This window comes from Danio rerio, chromosome 17 (genome assembly GCF_052040795.2).
Source record: "Danio rerio strain M-AB ecotype USA chromosome 17, GRCz13ab, whole genome shotgun sequence".
Lineage (NCBI taxonomy): Eukaryota > Metazoa > Chordata > Actinopteri > Cypriniformes > Danionidae > Danio > Danio rerio.
In genome coordinates this window covers 25,609,902-25,630,866 of record NC_141037.1, presented here as the reverse complement: position 1 = coordinate 25,630,866, position 20,965 = coordinate 25,609,902, and the positions used below count along the sequence as shown (strand labels likewise).

The following is a 20,965-nucleotide window of genomic DNA, read 5'->3' as shown; positions in this document are numbered from 1 at the left end:
TAGTCATTTGACTCTTAAATTCATCCTCGTTTAAGGTCTGTCGGCCTGTGATGGTTTAGTGTGATTGTTTGAGTCGTGAGGTTATTGGCTCTCATCTCTGAGCCTGTGAAGAGCTAAATCAAGTCCCGTTTGATGTTTGTAAGTCACTCTTAGCGCCTCCCTCCTCATTTCATCAGACTTGCAGAGTCCGGTTGACAATACAGGCATTAGTGCTCTGCGGGTCCGACTGTGCTGTATTCAGCCTCACTGCAGCTCTGACTGATGTCTCTGAAGCGGAAGGATGGGTTTAGCGTTTAAACGGACAGACACAGAGGATCTTATTAGTTCAGAGTCAGAGCTGAGCTCCGCTCCCAACTTTCACTTTAATTTACCCATGAATGAGCTCTTCAAAGATGGTCAAATGTAGTCTGTCAGATACATTATTGTATGTTCTTCCATCATGTGTGAACATCTGAGGATCTTCTCTACTGCTACATAAAGATATTTGGTTGAATAAGTTAAAGTAAATCATATTCTTTGAAATAAAATAAAGAAAGGCAGAATATATTGGATTTTTGGATTCTCTTAAATTTGATTGGATGAGTATCATTTGAATAAGAGAAATTAATGCGACCAAATATGACTATCATCAGTAGAAATTTTTGTGAAATTATTTTGTTATTATTTTATTATTTGTTTTGTGTTTTTTCTTTTGTTGCTGTCTTTGTATTTAATTTTATTTGATTATTTTTATAATATTATAATAGTTATGTTTTATTATTTGAATTCATTTTTTGTTTTACATTCTCAGTCGGCCTATATACTAGTGTATTCTTGAATAAACAGCTTGCTTTATGATTCAAATGATCTTTTTTTAAATGATGACTTTTAGTTTAACACACCAAAGATTGTCAGTAAAGCATGTCTAGTGTCATTATTGCACACAGACTTTCTCTGAGCAGTCGGATGGGCTTTATCTCTGTCGTGTGTCTCAATCCGGCATCCATTTTGCTGGGACTAATGGTGTGACATTTAAAAACATGTTTGTGGGTTAATGGAGGTCTCCTGACTGCATGAGGCTTTATAATAGATATATTATAGTCTATTCTCTGGGATGAGAGGGCTCATATTTAAGAGAGAGAAAGTGTGTGTGTGTGTGTATGTGTGTGTGCATCACACACCCACCTGCTCGTAATGACAATAGTTTAAACATGAAGAGCATCACTCCTGCTTTTTAAAAGATGACACATGCCTTTCCCCGCATCTTTGTGCTTTTTGAAACCAGTATGATTGCATCCAGTCAGAGTTCAGGGAGAAAGAGAAAAGGAGGGAGGATGACATAAAGGCAACCGAACAAATGAGCAAGACTGATTTTTGAAAGTTTGATACTTTTATCTGTTTTTTTTTCTCTCCTCTGAAACTTCAAACAGGTTATTTAATCTATTCTCTCTCCTGTTCTCCTGCAGCCTCTCTTCGCTGCTTCTCTCTCTTCGAAGCAGAGCACAGAAATGAAAAAGGGAAAAAACTGAAGTATTGTCATGTGAGCTGAGATTAATTTTAGATTGCTCTGCTGTTCTGCTTTACCTTCAAAGGACCTCCATTACGTGGCAGCAGATAAGGGTGAGGTGGTGTTAGCCGCTGTAGCCAAGAAGAAGGCTAATGAAATAGACGCAGAGGCACAAACATCAGCACCAGGTGAGAGAATTATTCACACTGTGTTAGTTACAATAAAAATTCAACAAAATCTCATCTTATGTGTGATTAATATGCTTCATAAGTGCAAATGATCACTCTTTAATCTACTCTTTGAAAAAAAAAGTAAATGCAGCAAGTTTATATTAGAGAACACACATTCACTAAGAGTGTTGCTTAATCAGTCTACCTCATTCAATGAATCAACCTAATTACTGATTAATAATAGAATGCAATCTGATATTTTATATGGCCATTCAAAATAAGGCATTTATGTTCCTACGAAATTAAAACAAAAAAAATGTTAGTAGTTAGTTTTAGTCTGTTATTTTTAAGGACATCTATATGTTGGTGTGCTCCAAAACAAAATTAAACGGATATAAACATCTAAAGCTTGCAGTTTGTCACTTTTGTCTAAATGAATTAATGGTTTGTTTCACATCAGCTCAAACTTTAGTTTCTCATCAAAGCTTGAAAAATCAAATGCTCTCTAGTCATGTCCCGCCCCCTTCAAGATGCTTTTCATTTGCTTTTCATTTGATGCGCTTCAGCTCAACCACTCACCGGTAGAGCTGTGAGAAAAACAAAACGCTATTGGCTACTTTTTTAAAAGGGGACGGGCTACTCAATATCCCACCCTTGCTCAATTTTTCAGTTGAGATTACGTCAAACATTGAATAAAATATGCAAGGGACCTTTAATATGTGCTTTTAAAACAATAAAACAATCAGTATTCTAGTAACATACATAAAACACGAATATGGGTATCGAAAAACGAGTTCCTAGATCTAAAGTGTTTTCGAAGATTATTTAAGGCAGAAATGTGTTATTTCTGTGCCTCCTACATCATTAGATGAAATTACACAAATATTGGCTGTTATCAGGGTTTTTAACTTTGCAAATATAATAATAATAATAATAATTCCTTACATTTACATAGCGCTTTCCTAGACACTCAAAGCGCTTTACACATTGGGGGGAATCTCCTCATTCACCCCCAGTGTGCAGCATCCACCTGGTCACTAACACCACTTCCAGCAGCAACCCGCAGCCCTGCTTAGCTTCAGTGGGTGACCATGTGAGAGTTGTGGAGAGCAAGCTGCCGCCAGTATTTTTTTTATCACTGATAAACTAAATATCAATTGAAGTTAATTAGTTTGAATTATTATAATTTTTATTATTTTTTAAATATAATAGCCATGGCGACGCAGTGGCGCAGTAGGTAGTGCTGTCGCCTCACAGCAAAAAGGTTGCTGGTTCTAGCCTCGGCTGGGTCAGTTGGCGTTTCTGTGCGGAGTTGGCATGTTCTCCCTGCGTACACGTGGGTTTCCTCCGGGTACTCTGGTTTCCCCCACCATTCAAAGACATGTGGTACATGTGAATTGGGTAGGCTAAATTCTCCGTAGTGTATGAGTGTGAATGGGGATATATGGATGTTTCCCAGAGATAGGTTGTGGCAGGAAGGGCATCCGCTGCGAAAACCATGTGCTGGATAAGTTGGCGGTTCATTCCGCTGTGGCGACTCCAATTTAAAGGGCACCTAGGTTACCCCTTCTTTCAGATTTTATACAAGTTTTGCGTCTCTAGAATGTGTATATAAAGTTTCAGATCAAAATACCCATCAGATTTTTCATTATACCTTTTACAAGATGCTGTTTTATACTAATTTCCAGCAGGGGGTGGTTTTGTCGTACTGCGCCTTTAAGACGAGTCTTTCCCGCCCACTATTTCTACATGCCTCCTCCCTCAGCTGCGTCAGACAACAGACAGACTTAAAGGAAGAAGGTCTCACGTAGCGTTTGTGAGATACTACAGTAAGAACTAACCTTTACTAATCAGTATTGTGAAGTTGCATTGATGAGTCACACACAATATCGTTACAAAGTAACGCGCACGCCCGCGCACACACACACACACACACACACACACCGCAGATGACACACACACACACACACACACACACACACACACACACAGGCAGGCAGGCAGGCAGGCAGGCAGACAGACAGAGCGCGCTTAGCTTAGTTAAGGCTAACCTCAAGTACTGTGTGAATATCTGTTATGCTAATGTACAAAATAAACCTGATTTAACTTCCACAAACCGGGATTGAAGCGTCTCCTTTTATAATTGTTCTGACACACGGCTGTGCTGATGAAGTAAAGTTGAAGTAAAACGCTGTAATTAATTACACACATACTCTGTTTTAAAACACTTTAAACATGTGAAACTTACTCTTAATCACATTTGATGATGATTGCTGATCCTAGCGAACAGAACAGAGCTTTTATTCCCGGTTGCTTTGCGTATGTCTGTCTGGTCTTGTTGACATACACGCGACTACCGGAACATGTTAATGCCCGCAGCTGTCAATCAATTCGGTGGGCGGGGGGATCGCACACCTACGTAATGGTGCGATCAATTTGAAAACAGCTCCAATTGGCCGACCCTTTTTTTTGTAGTTAAATTGAAAAAAAAAGACTGGGTGTGTTCATATCACCCCAGTATGACGGTCTATACACTATACCAACACTCAGATCTGTCCAAACAGCTTAAAAAGTAGATTTTTTACCATAGGTGCCCTTTAATAAAAGGACTAAGCCAAAATGAAAGTGAATGAATGAATGAATGAATATGATAGCCATGTTAATAAAGATGTTTTAACTTTTTGATTGTAATTTATGATATTGTTGTTTTACGAGTCCCTTATCCAAAGAGCACTGACCCATTCATTACCGCTGAAACACTTTTTGTTTGATTTTGGATTATAATTTTTTTTTATTTGCTTTTTGGCAAACTTTTTTTTTTTTCAAAACCACTTACCCTTATTAGAGAATCGAACCAACAGATTTAGGTTTGCTAATGTCAAGCTAATTTTTTTATTTCCTGTTTTTATACTAAAAAAGTTTAATTAAGTCCTGTTTTAAATATGTTTTACAGCTGTTTTAAAATCTACAATGATATTATTAATATTATTAATAATAATTATGTTATATTAGCATCATTATTATTAATAATATTATTGTAGATTTTTAAAACAAATATACTGATGTACTGTAACACAGTCATATCAGTAAGCATGTATGGTCTTAATATCATGGATGTTATGAAATATTTATATTTTAGATAGCATATTAAGTATAAGCAAATCCATCATTGTGGAAAAAGTGAAGTGGACATGCTGAAAGATAATGCATATTTACTCTTTAACAGTATATGGTGCCTATTTTACTGCAGGAATACAGCTGGATCCCCATTACTAAAACCCTTGTTTTCTATTGACTTGACGAACACATCACTATAGTAAAGATGAAATGTTGTCACAGAAAAAAAAATTCTTTGGTTTTCCATTTACAGCCATTGCTTATTCCATATATTCCATGCAGAATTTACTCCAGCACTGAGTTCAAAACACATATAGAGTTAATTCATTCATTCTTTCACTATATGACATAACACGTATGTGACCCTGGCAGTGGCACCACTGGGAAATTAAAAAAAGTCATTAGATTTCATAATGTTTAATCTCTTATGTAATTATATTTCACTTTTTTGTGCAGATATAGAGCAGACTTTGATTCATTCACATTGTTAATTGGCTGAATTGGACTGGTTTAAAGAGCACTGACCTCAGCTCTGATATTCAGTTTCCAGCTGACCTGATGAGGACAGCGATTTTCAACATGTATTTCCTAGGCCAGCAGGACAGCCAGACATTCAAATGAGAGAGAGACATGCAGAAAGGAAAGAAAAGAAAAGCGAGAGGGAGATGAGGGATGACAGAAGTGCTTTGGCTAACAGGTGTACAGATGAGACAAGGGAGGTGTTTAGCTTCTAATAAGGGGGTGAAAACTTGAGGGTGTGTGTGTGTCTGTGTGTGTGTGTGTGTGTTTCCCACCCTGTCTGCCCATAAGCCTCTTAATTATGTCCTTGATGATTTCCCTGCTCTCTCACCCCGAGCAGACTTTAGCCTTGGAAGGAACTGCTTAAGAGCGTGAATGTAAAAGGAACAGATGGACAAAATAGTCTGTTTGGGGGCATTTTACCACTGTTAATAGTTAAAATGTTGCAATTAGAAGTCATTGCCTGGGATTTTTTTGTAGTGCAAGATACTCATTTTCAGATTCTCTCTTTTTGTCAATAAACTCTGTATATGTTTTCAGGTCAGTAACTTCTTTAAGGTGCTGATTTTGGATGTTTGTATTGAGGGATTATTGTTGAATAGAAGAATATTTAGAACAAATTCTGTTGGGCAGTGTGGAAGATTGTAAATAGGGAATGAGAGCAATTGGATTCGGCATTGTGCAGTGTATTAAAAAGACAAGGTGTCTTGTTTACATTTGGCCAGCCTGAAGCAAACGTCTCACACTGTCAGCCAACCATGACTTTAAAGGAGAAACACACACGCACTCACATTAGAAATTCAAAAGAGACTTAATATTCACACATAATGTGACTGTTCTCATAAATAAAACAAAGCTCAAAGTGTCAGACAGCTTTAAGGGTATTGATCTGCTGTAGCTGTTCCTGGATGATTATTAACTGACTGTTTATTGCCCCAAACGGACAACCTCTTAAACTAATGTAATAAAGTAGGGATGGTAGTAATAATATGTATAAATGATGATGATATGATACACACTCACTGGCCACTTTATTAGGTGCACCTTACTAGTACCGGGTTGGACCCCATTTTTCTATTAGAACTGCGTTGATTCTTCATGGCATAGACTTTTCCTTGGCATAGATTCAACAAGGTACTGGAAATATTCCTGAGATTTTGGTCCATATTTACATGATACCATCACGCAGTTGCTGCAGATTTGTCAGCTGCACATCCGTTATGCGAATCTCCCATTTCACCACAGGGTGCTCTGTTGGATTGAGGTCTGGTGACTGGAGGCCATTTGAGTACAGTAAACTCATTGTTTTGTTCAAGAAACTAGTCTGAGATAATTTGCACTTTATGACATGGCGCATTATCCTACTGGAAGTAGCCATTAGAACATGGGTGGGAAAACTCAGTCCTGGAGGGCCGGTGTCCTGCATATTTAAGCTCCAACACTAATCAAACACACCTGAACATGCTAATCAGTGTCTTCAAAATCACTAGGAATCTATAAGCAGGTGTGTTTGATTAGAGTTGGAGCTAAACTGTGCAGGAGACTGGCCCTCCAGGACCGAATGTGCCCACCCCTGCATTAGAAGCTGGGTACACTGTGGTCATAAAGGGATGGACATGGTCTGCAACAATACTCAGAGGGGCTGTGGCATTGGCACAATGCTCAATTGGACCATTCTCTGTAAACCCCAGATATGGTTGTGCATAGAAATCCCAGTGGATCAGCAGGTTCTGAAATACTCACACCAGCCTGTCTGGCACCAAAAACCATACCACGTTTAAAGTCACTTAAATCAGCTTTCTTCTTCATTCTGATATTTGGTTTGAACTGCTGCAGATCGTCTTGACCATGTCTACATGCCTAAATACATTGAGTTGCTGCCATGTGATTGGTTGATTAGAAATTTGCAACTTACAGTTGGAATATAATTGGGTATATGCAGAGCTAGTGCTGTTCCCATGCTAATACACTTCCGGTGACCTGTTATTGTGAACTTTTTTCCATTTTATACGGTTCCTTATACAGCATTGATGTTGTAATGTCATAAAAATACATTCAGTTAAATAAACTTTAGCATTTATTTAGTTGCTCAAGCGTAAAATGAGACAAAAAGCCGTTTACTCGCACGCGCCCGTCAGAATCGGCAGACTAACGCAGAAGTTCCATTGAATATAATGGGGTAAAATAAATGCTCATATTATAAAGATATGGCGGGGGATATGTAATTTAATGCAGTGCTTCTTGTACAATCTGAGACCCACTTTAAATCGGATATCACTCAGCTAGTGGAGATCGCTGATTTTTAAAGAAAACAGACCTTAAACGCACCGGATTTTGCATTGGCATTCACTTCGCCGGAATCGCTTAACCCAGGTTACTGGCAAATTAAAAGTCCTATTAGCATGCTTTGGCATATACCCCATTTCATTTTACCAATGCATTGTAAAAACAAAAGCTCACATTAAATAAAGTATAAACTGTTACTAAATTGCAGTGATTCATTGTTATTTTATCGCTTTCCTTTGTATTTTTTTGCTGACAATCTCTTGAACATTTCTCACTAAGCATGTTTCCTATGTCATCTCATATGACATGACACAGAGAACAGAGAAATGTTTTATGCTAATATATGCTAAGTAAACATACATCGCAAAATAGCTTGAATAAAGGACACAGTATGCATTTTGTAAGTATGTTTTGTAAAAAACTTACGAATATTATCTGAAGTTTGCCTAGAATTTGATGTCACAAGTTAAGCATAATTAAATTGCACTTTTTTAAATGTAAATTTTCTTATATACCAACATACTTAATCAATGCATTAACCTAATAGCACTAAATTATTTTAATGCATTTTTATGAAGAAAAAAGTCTTCATCTCCCTGCACAGACAACCCAGTCATATCTATGCAATTTTGCGTTTTTGTAACAAAGATGATCAGTGCCCATTGTCTTCTTGAGAAGTGTGTTGATTTGGTGAGAGAGGCAATTGTATAGGAAGACTCTGAGAAGAGTGTGCGTTTGCGTCTCATCTATAAGATGATTCCTCACATACACACTCATGCGCTGTAGGGTGTTCCCTGAGATCAAGTCTCACTTAGTGTCTCTTGTTCGATGTAACCTTCACAGTCTCTGTCTAGGAGAGTCGTGTTCAAGACGCCCATGTATTACACAATATGTCATGTTCTGTCTGCCTCTCTCTCTCTCCCTCTGTTTCATACAGAAGAGCTTCTACATTTCAAAGATTCAGCATGTTAAACTGTTTCCCCTCTGGGTACGGTGGGATTTTGTGTGTGATTTCAGATGAGTGTCAGTCAGCGTATGGAGGGCAGAGTGGAGTCAAACTACCAGCAACCATTAGCGAGAGAAATGTTCATGACCTCAAACACTGGAGCACTGCATCAAGGTGTGTGTTTAAGATTTTATATTCAAGAATAGTATACTCAAAAACAAAAATTTAGCTTCAATATACTCCCCCCTCAGGCCTTCCAAGATGCGGGTGACATTTTTCTTCATTAAAACATCAAAGATTTTTAGCTAAAACTGACCTTGGTGATTCATAAAATGCAAGTCAGCGGCTATTAAATCAAACCTTTTGTTTGTCTTGATAGACCTTCTCTAATAATATTTTAGAAAAGCAAATCAAAGTGCTAAGCATATTTATGAAACACAATGCCAGGTTTATTAGAAGATTGGAAGGCTAGGTAGAGAAAAGGTTTTAACAGAAAAAAAGGTTTTCCTTTTAAAAATAAGAACCTTAACACAAGGTCATATTTGCCCCATATTTCAAGATTAGTTACAATCTTTATAATTTATAAACCAAATGCTAAATGTGCTTAGTAGTAACAACACTTAGTAGTGTTTTGAAATCCAATTTTGGAGAAAGTACATTTTATTAAAAAGTTAAATTTATTGTCTTGCACTACATTTATTTTAAAGTAATTAAATGGGTTAGTTTCTTTTTTTAATAAAGTAATGCATTGCATTACTTTTGCTGTACTTTTTTCATCTGGCCTGGGAATGCTTATTGGTAATAATATAAAAACCTTTATTTTTGACAAATGTAAGGCCCTTTTACACCAAAAGTGAAATGATTAAACCTCAGGCTGAAGGAAATTGATGTAATCTCTGTATAGTTTAGCTCGAACTAAAATTTCAGATTTGCTTTATTTTCAGGACTGTGTGACAAATAAAATGCATTCAAAGTATTCAATAAGAATTGAGTTTGCATATCACAGTTTCTAGTCATTTTAGAGGATACTGAACCTGTTGGGGAAAGGTTTAAGGCAGAAATTTAGTAAATGTTAACACATCTTACACAACAAATACATTTGGGGTTACTCCTGTTTCACTCCACAAAGGGACAGGAAATCTGACAAAGTAACTGGAGTTACTTTTTTGGAAAATAAATGAAAATGTATCATGTTACTTTACTATTTAATTAAAAAAGAAATTAAGTTAAAGTACTTAAGTTACTTGTAGTGTATTACCCTTAACATTGGCAAAATCATGCAACTGATTTGTGAAATGTAAGTAAACTCTCCTTGATAGTATTGAGAACCACCTTAACCAGCACATTGACTTGATGAGTTGAACTTAGAAATAAGTGTCATTTGCAAAATGTCAACAAATGTATTGCAACAAATGTATTATTCTCATCTAAAATAATGTTTGATTCTCATACGATATCATTATTTCCTCTGCTATTTGTAAATGTATGTTTTGGAGAATAATGGCTTAATTTTATAAATTTGTAGAATCCCATTTGTATGTTTTTGTGTTATCTGCTCACGGCAAATGGTTATGTTTTGGGGTGGGCCTTTGAGCTTTTTCTTAAAGATTGTGCATTTTTTCTATGAAAATTATTTTAATTGAGATTACAAATGTAATTTATGTGGACCAGCCACTAATTTGTCAGTCATGTTTTTTTCTTGAGATCAGGTTAGTTTAAAAATGTAACTTGTCAAGTTCAATCATTCAGTGACTAATGGCCTATTTTCAGTTTGTTCCTCTGAAGCATCACAGCAAGTCAATTTTTTTGTGTGTTATATGAGGGGTGTCCTATTGTCTGATCCTGCCTCTGCTTCCACTGCTGCTGACGGAAGGACCATTGACTCTTGTGTTCACTCTCCTTCTTTCTGTCGCTCTTAAGCTCCCTCGATCTCCTTCAAATCCTCCCTTTCCCATCAGCCACTTCCGAGCGGATGGCCGAAAGAGGATGGGCTGGGATTAAAGTTTTTTTAAAAACTTAAAATAAGGGGTTTGGGGTAATTTGGCAGCCTGAATCCCAGTGTAAAGGCCTGTACTGCAATATGGCCACTTATACAAGACATCAGAGGGAGATGCTCCCACCCAGATAAATAGCAGAGGAAATCCTCTTCTCAGTTTTCCCTTTTTGTGTTTGTTTTTGGAGTTTTTTTTATTCTATTTAACCAGACTAATCTGGTCTCCGATGAAGTTTTATTGTTTCTTATGCCGAGCCAATAAGGCTTAGAGACACTGATTCGAGCTTCATGCTTGCGTTGTGCTGGCAAAGAAAAAAAGATTGGGAGAGTGAGCGAGAGAAGGAGTACAATGACACCGTCGGTTGTACTAAATCCAGCCCTACGCAGGGAGAGAGGCAAAGATGCGGATATCTGGAAAACATCCCGACACACATCTGCTGTCGCATCCTTTCATTCTCACACACACATGCAACGCACTCAGAGAGAGGCGCTCCAGCTCTTGGACCCGTGACACTTTTTGCATCTGAGTGCATCTGTACATGTGTAGTGATGTGTATGTGTTTGTTCGCCTGTTTGTACAGTGTGGGCTGCGCCCCGTAGGCCTTTCTCTCCTCCTCCCTCAGTTCCTTGTAAGCGACGTGCATCACTAAAGGAAATAGAAAAAACACAGAAATTGGACCCCATCTCCGTCGCCGCAGAAAACCCAAATCGCAAAGCCCACAATACGGCTGATAACATTCACACAGTCCTCCACGCTTGCTGGATTTGCCGGTGTGGCATACGGTGGCAGCGGCTGCTCATGTTTTCCGGAATACCCATGAATCCAGGGGAAAGGCCTGACTCCCACACGTCAGTGCTCTGCATTGAGGGTCGGACTTGACACTGTGTTTGTGAAAGAGACCCAGACCCATCTGCTGTAAATGCTAGTTAGTGTGAACAAAATAGTAAAGCGTTCATACCTCCTGCTCTCTGAATTCAGAAGCCCAGAATATTTCTGTACAGTTTTCACAGTTAGCAGAGAAACATGTGAAACTGCTCTTGACTATAATCATCTTTTAGTCATGTAAAGTGGCCAGAAAAGTAGTTCAGTATTTCAGTAATTACTTAAGAGTTTAGGATTGGATCTTTATTGCAGTTATTAATATGTTTTTAGCTTGTTATTTGTTTTGCAATGATTCTTTGAATTCCAACTGATGCTGTGTGTTGCTTGTTGTGCTACCACTCGCAAAATGTCCACTATTTGACCAGAACCACACTGAAAGAAGACTTTGCCTGTCAGATAGTGACCATCTTTAGCTTTGATTGCATTGTCAGTCATCAGCATTGTTTCAACAATTGTATGCAATCTATGCAAAGATTATATATTAATCAACAGTGGCATTATTTTTTGTATTAATATTGGGAGAATCTCCACTTTTTATAAGACTTTAGCAGTATGTTATTTTCATGTAGGAATTCAAAACCTTTTTTTTTTCTGGTCAAAAACTTTCAACCTAAAATATTTGTACTTCTTCACTGAAATACTTTCAAACCTTTGCATGTTTACAGTTCTCTAACTTTTAAGTGAGTTTTACTTTTTTACGTTGTTACAATTTAATTTTATATTCATCAAACTGATGTAATTTGGTGTGATGTTTGATGTGCTTTGGTAATGGCAAAGAATGAAATGTATTTTATGTTTGTATTTTAGATTAATAGTTGTATAAAAGTTAGGTCAAAAGTAATCAAAAAGTACTTGTCATTTTCCTTCTTTTTTTATATTAATAATGGGAGAACCTTCACTTTCTACTCCAGCACATCCTAATTAGACTTTCATTGTAGTTCAGGTCACCACTATTCATAGGGGTATTCATAGTTTAGTCACATCCCGTTTAAATCACTGTAATTCCCTTCTGTTTGGCCTCCCTAATAAAACCGTTCATAAATTACAACTGTACAAAACACTGCAGCCCGTATTATCACAAACACCCACTCTATCGGTTACATCCCACCCATTCTACAACAGCTTCATTGGCTTCCCATCTTTTTCAGAATTAATTATAAAATACTTCTTCTCACTTTTAAAGCCATCCATAGTCTTGCTCCTCCATACCTTACTAGTCTTGCTCATATCTCCACACCCTCTCGAACACTCAGATCTTCTTCTTCTTCTTCTTCTTCTTCTTCTTCATCTTCTTCTTCACCATGGGGAGGGGGTCTTCAGCCACTCGGCTCCTCAGCTTTGGAATTCACTCTCTCCTGATCTCTGTAATCTAAACTCTTACAACTTAAATCTGAACTCAAAACACATCTGTTTAAAGCAGCCTACTTTCTTAAACTCAGCTACACTTTTTTAAAAATTGTATTGTATCCTTTGACTTTTTGATATTGTGTTTTTATTTGGACTGACGGTCCTTGCTGTCTTGTACGATGACCTTGAGTGTCAAGAAAGGTGCCTTCAAATATAATGCATTATTATTATTATTATTATTACCACTGATACATTAGTGTGAACAGGATGGTAAATCATTCATATATTACTTTTTGTCTTAATGCAGAAGACAATAATAGTCTGTGTGTACTGTATGTGTGTTTTAAAGTCCTATTTTAGTCTGTGATTCCAGCCTCTCTTTTCCGCAATAGGGCTGGAGAAACATCTTCCTCTAAGGCTCAGGATGACCTCTCCAACACACAGACAAGTCACAGCAGCTGGCCTTGGAAACACACAGGTGTGTTCTTTTGTGTCCTTTTGAGTAAATATACTGCTCTCAAAGTAGATACAAAAGTAACAGGGTTGAATGAGTTCATTGTTCTCAGTATTTGGATGAAAGCGTACGACTTGTTTTTCCACGTTGAGCTTTATGGACATCGTTTATGGCAACTGTGTGTTTTACTGCTGTAGATAATTCCTTCATTAATGCCCTGCGAGTGATATCTTCCCCTCTGTTTTGCCCCTCTCAAAAATAGGTTCAAGTTGACTGCCTTTTTTTCTGCTTGTATTGTACTTAGCTAATCACCCTAAAACACGGACGTTTTATTCTTTTCTGTCCGCAGAATAATTAAACTTTTTCCCATACATATTTATTGGACAGTACAGACTGTAGGCTATTACAGACATTTACATCAGAATTTTAATACATGCATAATCCTGAATGCTAATGGCACAGTCATAATTTAGCATGAAGAAACCCTCCTCCAGTTGAGCTGCAGAGGATGCTTGAACTCGTCTCCTCCACCCACTCACACATACAGTACTCTTACACTAGATTACTGACAGATCAGCACTCAGTCTCATCACCTGATCAAGTGTGACACTCAAGGTGAGGAGATGAAGGACATCTTAAAACTTTTAAACACTTTTGTGTGATCTCTCTCCCCCTCTCTCTCTCTCTAGAAATCAACCTTGTTGACCAGAACACCCAGGTAATGCTTTACATTTGTATGGTAACTTGGTATTTTTGTTATTTTAGATTATTTCTTTCCTCCAATTTTTGTATGAGGAACATTTATTGTGCTTTATACAGAATCAGGTTTCAGAATCAGATTCCAAAAAATGAAGTACTTAATAAGTAATTAGGTTATATCGCATTTAAAAATACTCATAATAAAAAATTGATTACATGATTACATATGGCATGTAGTTTTGAAACAATATTATATGTGATAACACTTATTAATAGAGAGTGTTTTCACATATAAAATTGTTTTAAGGTTTGGTAACAAAAACTTAAACAGAAGAAGAAATGATCACAAATGATCAATCAGGCAAATGAGATAACTGGTCACAAACAGCATTCGCTGCAGATTCAATTTGACTACTTGATGGAAAAAACAGCAATTGCAATTTTTAAAGATACACATCCCCTTTACTCGGCTCTTGAAATGTTACTATCAGGACGCAGGTGTAAAATTCTTAAAGCTCGAATCAGGGTTTCTGCAGGGTCTTAAAAAAATCTTAAAATGTCTTAAATCTCAAAATCCAAATTTTAGGCCTTAAAAAGTCTTAAATCTACTGAAATGTTGTGTTGTAGGTCTTAATTTTCTTTTTTTCATTTATTGCTACCCGATCTGGCCAAAACCCATGCAATCAACAGCAATCCATCTCAATAAAACAATAAACTTTTATTTATTTTACTTTTTATTTATTTAACTTTTATTTATCTTTTATTTTTAACTTCCTTTATAATAATGGTTTAATTATTTTCCTTACAATAACATTTGTTTAAAAGTTCTCAGTGTATTTACTGCTGACCTAGACAGATTGTTGTGCATAGATTTAGTTTATTATATTTTTTAAAACATTTTTTCATTTATTATTTTTTAAAGAAAGTTTATGTTGGAAGAAAAGTGTAAGGATACAAGTAGAGCTAGGTTGTTTTTACACAATATTTAAAATATTTTGCTAAGAAATAATCAAATCTTAAATATTTTAATAGTTTATTATGAGAGTATTATTGAATTTTTAAATATATGAAATTATATATATATTTTTTTTTTCCTGAGCCTTTAGCCCTTTATTAGTCTAAAATATAATTCATTATGGTTTAAAAAATGTTTTTAAAAGTCTTAAAAAACCCGCAGAAACCCTGTCAAAGAAATGCTTTTTAAAAAGTCATTTATCCCAATTGCAGTTGTTGGATTAAATCGGATCACTGTTTGATGTGGATCGGGTGGTCGTTAAGAATGATCTGCAGTAATACATATCGAGCCAATTTGTTTTTACATAAGTTGTTAAATTCATGTTGTTGTCTTTATGAGGGCAACACAGTGGCGCAGTAGATAGTGCTGTCGCCTCAGCAAGAAGGTTGCTGGTTGGAGCCTCGGCTGGGTTAGTCGCCGGTTTTGTTTGGGGTTTGCATGTTGTCCCTGCGTGGGTTTCCTCCGAGTGCTCTGGTTCCCCCACAGTCCAAAGACATGCGGTACAGGTGAATTGGGAAGGCTAAATTGTTCGTAGTATATGAGTGTGGGTGAGTGTTCATGGATGTTTCCCAGAGATGGGTTGCAGCTGGAAGGGCATCCACTGCGTAAAAACATATGCTGGATAATTTGGTGGTTCATTCCGCTGTGGTGACCCCAGATTAATAAGCTGAAAAGAGAATGAATGAATGAGTGAGTGAATGAATAAATGTCTTGATGATTATTGTATGGTTGTTTGCAAGTTACCAGTGTTAAAGACAAATTTCCTTTCTGTCCCAAGCAGAACAGACAATAAGGTTTAAACTAAACTAAATCCTGTGTGTTCATTACATGCATTTAATTGGACGTTTCTGTAAAAAATATATATATATTTCAAAACTATAAGACTTCAGCAGTATGTTATTTTCATGCAGGGATCCAAACTTTTTTGTCTAGTCGAACACGTTCAACCTAAAATATTTATTTCACACCTGAAATACTTTTTCAAACATTTGCTTGTTTACAGTTCTCTGACATTTAGGCGAGTTTTGATTTTACATTGTTAGGATTGAATTTTATTTTTATCACACTGATGTAATTTAATGTGACGTGTGCTTTGTTAATAACAAAGAATGAAATAAATTTTACTTCTGTTCGTATTTTATATTAATAATTGTATAACAGTTGGGTCAAACGTAATCAAAAAGTTCTTTTGTAATCTCATTTCATTCATTCATTGATTCATTTTCTTGTCGGCTTAGTCCCTTTATTAATCTGGGGTCACCACAGCGAAATGAACCACCAACTTATCCAGCAAGTTTTTACGCAGCGGAGGCCCTTCCAGCCGCAACCCATCTCTGGGAATAATCCATACACGCTCATTCACACACATACAAACACTATGGACAATTTAACCTACCCAATTCACCTGTACCGCATGTCTTTGGACTGCGGGGGAAACCGGAGCACCCGGAGAAAACCCACGCGAAGGCAGGGAGAACATGCCAACTCCACACAGAAACGCCAACTGAGCCGAGGTTTGAACCAGCGACCTTCTTGCTGTGAGGCGACAGCACTACCTACTGTGCCACTGCCTCGCCTATAATCTCATTATCATTCTGTAATTTGCAGTCAGTAAATAATAATCAAACCTACCCAACACTGGCTTTAAATCGTACATATATTTTTCCAGCTATTATATCAAAGGATGAGTAGATTTTTCCATGAAAATGACTACTTTAAAGTTTTTTATATTGCACTATATATATATATATATATATATATATATATATATATATATATATATATATATATATATATATATATATATATATATATATATATATATATATATATATATATATATATATATATATATATTAAATATATATATATATATATATATATATATATATATATATATATATATATATATATATATATATATATATATATATATATATATATTAAGAGTACTGTTTTAATGTAGTATTGCTATTTGATGCTATAATGATGATAATGATGTAGTAATGATATTCTTGTTTTGTTACTTACAGGGTCCTGAGGAGGGGAAACTGAAAGTTATTCATTTCGGTTTAGTGTAAATATACTAATGTTTGTTTTATATATATAGTATAATTGTTTTTGTTAAATATATAGTATACAGTAATTGAATTAATGTGCTTAAACTTTAAATGTTCAAATAAAATATATATATTTGCAGTTCTTTTCGATCTCTTTTGATCATTTCTTTTCAGCTTGATACACTACATTTTTCACTCTCTGATTTGCAAAAGGGGTTGTTAAAAAAAAAAAAAAATCCTGTTTATGGCCAGTTTTGCACAGCCTTGTCGAGTAAAAAAAAATTCTAACCTACTTTTCCACGGTTATTCCTTATTCTGTTTCATACATTCCCAACCCATTTTGGCTGGTGCCAGTCACTATCACACTATCAGAATGGATGTGTTTGAGGGTCTGTGTTATTTTAGCAACACTTGAGTTTCTTTGAGCGTAGAGCACACAGGCCACACTGGTCTCCCTGTGCTTGATCACAGGATCAGTGGTGCGGCTTGTGGGCCGGGTTTAATTCTCCACCTGTTTGGTGTGTGAGATTACATGCAGAAGAAATGCAGCGCATGTCTCTAAAGAGGAGGCTGCTGGTTTCCCCCCACAGTCTTCATACACACGGCCGTGTCAGAACTGTCCCAACTTAATCTGACAGCACCCAGCCATCCATAATCCCTCACTGTATCGTAATCTATTTACTCTGCATTCTAAGAGGATTTGCTTTTTAAAAAAAAAGTATATATACAAGACATATAAATATGAATTGATGCTGGAAATGGAGGCAGGGTCAGGAGAGGAAGCTTTTGTGTTGCAACCTCTGTTTTTATGTCTGCCTATTGCGTATTCTTTGCACGTTTTTAGAAAAAATCTGTTACGTACAGTTGTCACCACATTTTTTTTTTAATTAGTTTTAAAACATTGCTTTATGTGCACATTTAAATCAGAAAAATGCTTCCTTTATGAATGTAAATGTATAGACTAGTAGAAAAAAATATATATATATTTTTTGAAAGCCTCACCAAGGCCATATTTTTGTTTTATGAAAGAATATTTTCCTATACAGGCCCGTAGACAGCCTGGTGGTTCTTTTTTCTCAAAATGTGCACCTTTTTGCAGTAATTTGCCTCATTTTCAGTTTAATTGTTAGATTTAAATACTGAATTTGACTATTTAAGCACTATTTTTAGCTTGTCGGACGGTCATCATAACCACACTTTGAAATACCAAAAATATTTCCTAAATATTTAGAATAAAGAAAAAATTTTTGAAATACAAATTTATCACATCACATATCATTAGAAAAAGGTTTTAAATTAGAAGCTGTGGCCTATTGTAATTTATTAGGCAAATAACAAACTGGCGAGCACATTCCTGAGTCAGAATCTGACGAATTGAATTATAAAAAATTAAAACATAATTATAATAACAGTAATTTAGAGCTTCACACATTTTGTAGCCTCTTGTAAAAAAAGCACATTTGAAAATTCATGGATAACAGCATTAGCCAAAATAGTATTCAGTTTGATTTTAATATGGGTCGCTTTTGGTGTCACACTTTTTATTGGTCATGTTTTCTCTCAAGAATAAGGTCCAAGATTTAGAATAAGTTACTTGTCAAATGTTTTCTTTATTTAAAAACAATACAGTAGCGAAAAATGACTTTGCTTACTGTATGTCACATGTTTTCTTGCACAGCTGGATGTTGGACTCAACATTCAGTGGATTATTTTTACCATTTATGATGGCATAGCAGTCAAAATAGGACAAATGAGCTCATCAATGGGACAAATTCTGGACATTTGTCAGTGAGGGGTTGGTTTTCCGAACCCCCTCTAGCCACAGACTTGATGTATTTTAAAATGAAATGAATTGTGATTCAAAACTGAACAGGTGAGCTGTTGGACAAGAAACATTTCTCTTTATTGATATTAAAAACAGAAATACTCCAAAAAAATTATTCTAAAAATGTGACAATTTTAATACTATGATATTACTTATATAAAAATAAAATATTCACTTTTGAATCAGGTGAATGAAATAGATTAAGATGGAAATCAGTTGTTTTAAATTGAAATAGTTTTTTTTTTATAAGCAGACCATACATACAGTATAATTGTGTGTATTATATGATTCATATAATTTACAACCTTTCATTTCTGCATCAATTATAATACTTAATTGGACTAGCAACCATTAATAATGTCTTCATCTGATAATCGTAGGATTTTTCAAAAGACATCTGTCTTATTTGTATTTTATTTATATTGTGTGTGTGTGTGTGTGTGTGTGTGTGTTTTAATTAGTCTGGCCTCCAGTCACAGACTGAGCGCCAGAAACCATTTTCAGCAGCTCAGACTAAAGCTTAAAAACTTACAATCACACCGGATTATTTGAGAGATCACAGTTTTTCTGTGAATGACAGCCTTGTAATCCTGTGTTGAGTCAAACTAAGAAACTGTTTAGGATCAAACAGCCTTTTTGGCAAAAATGCCGAAATGTGATTGCCACTTAAATGGGTTTGATTTATGACACATTTCTTTCATAACATCCAGAAGCATTGTTCACTACTTTTCATGAGTTGCGATATGGGATCTTCGATGAGCTGATCATGTTTGTGTATTTTTACATTGCCTATGCAGTCATCGTTTACACTGCTAACATTATGTTGTAATATTAATAACCTTTTTGATTTACCCTGATAGAACAAGTGCATTTGTTTAATGAGTTTACAAATAAAAAATTCTAATTCATCACCTGATATAATGATCAAATCTGCACAAACAAAAAGCCACCCACTGTTAAGAGTATATTTCCGGGATGATTGTGTAATAGAGGGCGAACTGGTTTTCAGCGAGCAAAGGCCTCTGGGTTCATTCGAGCACTATTCTTCAGACGGAAAGCTGATGTCACTGTCTGGTCACTCCATATTAGGAAACTTGACAAACTGTTCTTGCTTCAAATTAACTGTTCCCGTTTTAATTGTGGCCATTAAGATCAATTATGTCACCACTAGGATAAGATTGCATGTTTTGTCAACTAGCACTTCAGTGGTATTAGGTATTGGCTACATTAGCAGAGATCCTGTTTCAGTGTACGGTGTTAAATATTTTTGGTTTGTTTTGTCATTTGTCAAATGGTGAAACCAAGTACTGAAATATTTCGAATACATCATTAAAAAAAAGAGAGAACATTTTTAATGTATTTTTAGCAAATATATTTTGGCATTATTTTTTGTTATATGAGAATCCTATTTAAAAAAACAAAAACAAAACAAACCAGGCGCTAAAATGTCTCATTATAAACATCACTAGCAAAGGAAAAAATGGAAAAGGCTTTTCCTCTTTAAAAAAAATTAAACATTAAACATTTCTTTTAGTAATATAAATATATATATATATATATATATATATATATATATATATATATATATATATATATATATATATATATAAATATATATATATATATATATATATATATATATATATATATATATATATATATATATATATATATATATATATATATATAAATAAGTGTTTTTGTATAATAAATATGTATATTTACTCCACTTGACACGGAAAAAAATTAATGATAATTATTTAAATAAAATTTAACTTAGAAAAATGGTTTAAAGGTGTACGCTTTTATTCATGAAGATGTTTTATAGATCAAAATATTTTATTTATTACAAATATAAACTGTTTTTACAGCCACTAGAACATTTGTAACATTAAGCCAGAATAAATTATATATATATATATATATATATATATATATATATATATAGAGAGAGAGAGAGAGAGAGAGAGAGAGAGAGAGAGAGAGAGAGAGAGAGAGAGAAATCACATAAAAGTGTTTAAAAGTAGAAAACTTCGCTAATAGATTGGAACACAAAAAGAGCGCTTATTGACACTGATATCTTAGAAATGTTAGAGTTTAATAGGGGCTAGAGTCTGCAGCGAACCTAAACTGTATGTATGGTCAGTTGCCGAGTTAAAGATAAA

At 35.3% G+C, this 20,965-nt stretch overlaps 1 protein-coding gene across 7 annotated transcripts in view; it reads left to right on the top strand.

Annotated features, from left to right (window-relative positions):
- Positions 1-17,118, top strand: part of wdpcp (WD repeat containing planar cell polarity effector) — a 131,319-nt gene extending 114,201 nt beyond the window's left edge. For 5 of the 7 annotated variants that reach the window (XM_087290496.1, XM_087290495.1, XM_087290498.1 and 2 more), the window contains 5 exons: positions 1,572-1,674; positions 8,596-8,698; positions 13,140-13,225; positions 13,891-13,919; positions 16,949-17,118. In XM_087290496.1, the coding sequence (XP_087146622.1) occupies positions 1,572-1,674; positions 8,596-8,698; positions 13,140-13,225; positions 13,891-13,919; positions 16,949-16,996 (369 nt within the window). In that variant the 3' untranslated portion in view covers positions 16,997-17,118. Of the gene's footprint in view, positions 1-1,571; positions 1,675-3,344; positions 3,486-8,595; positions 8,699-13,139; positions 13,226-13,890; positions 13,920-16,948 lie in introns of all 7 variants that reach the window. The other 2 variants (XR_015513394.1, XR_015513395.1) reach the window with 1 other exon arrangement.
- Positions 17,119-20,965: the final 3,847 nt, after the last annotated feature.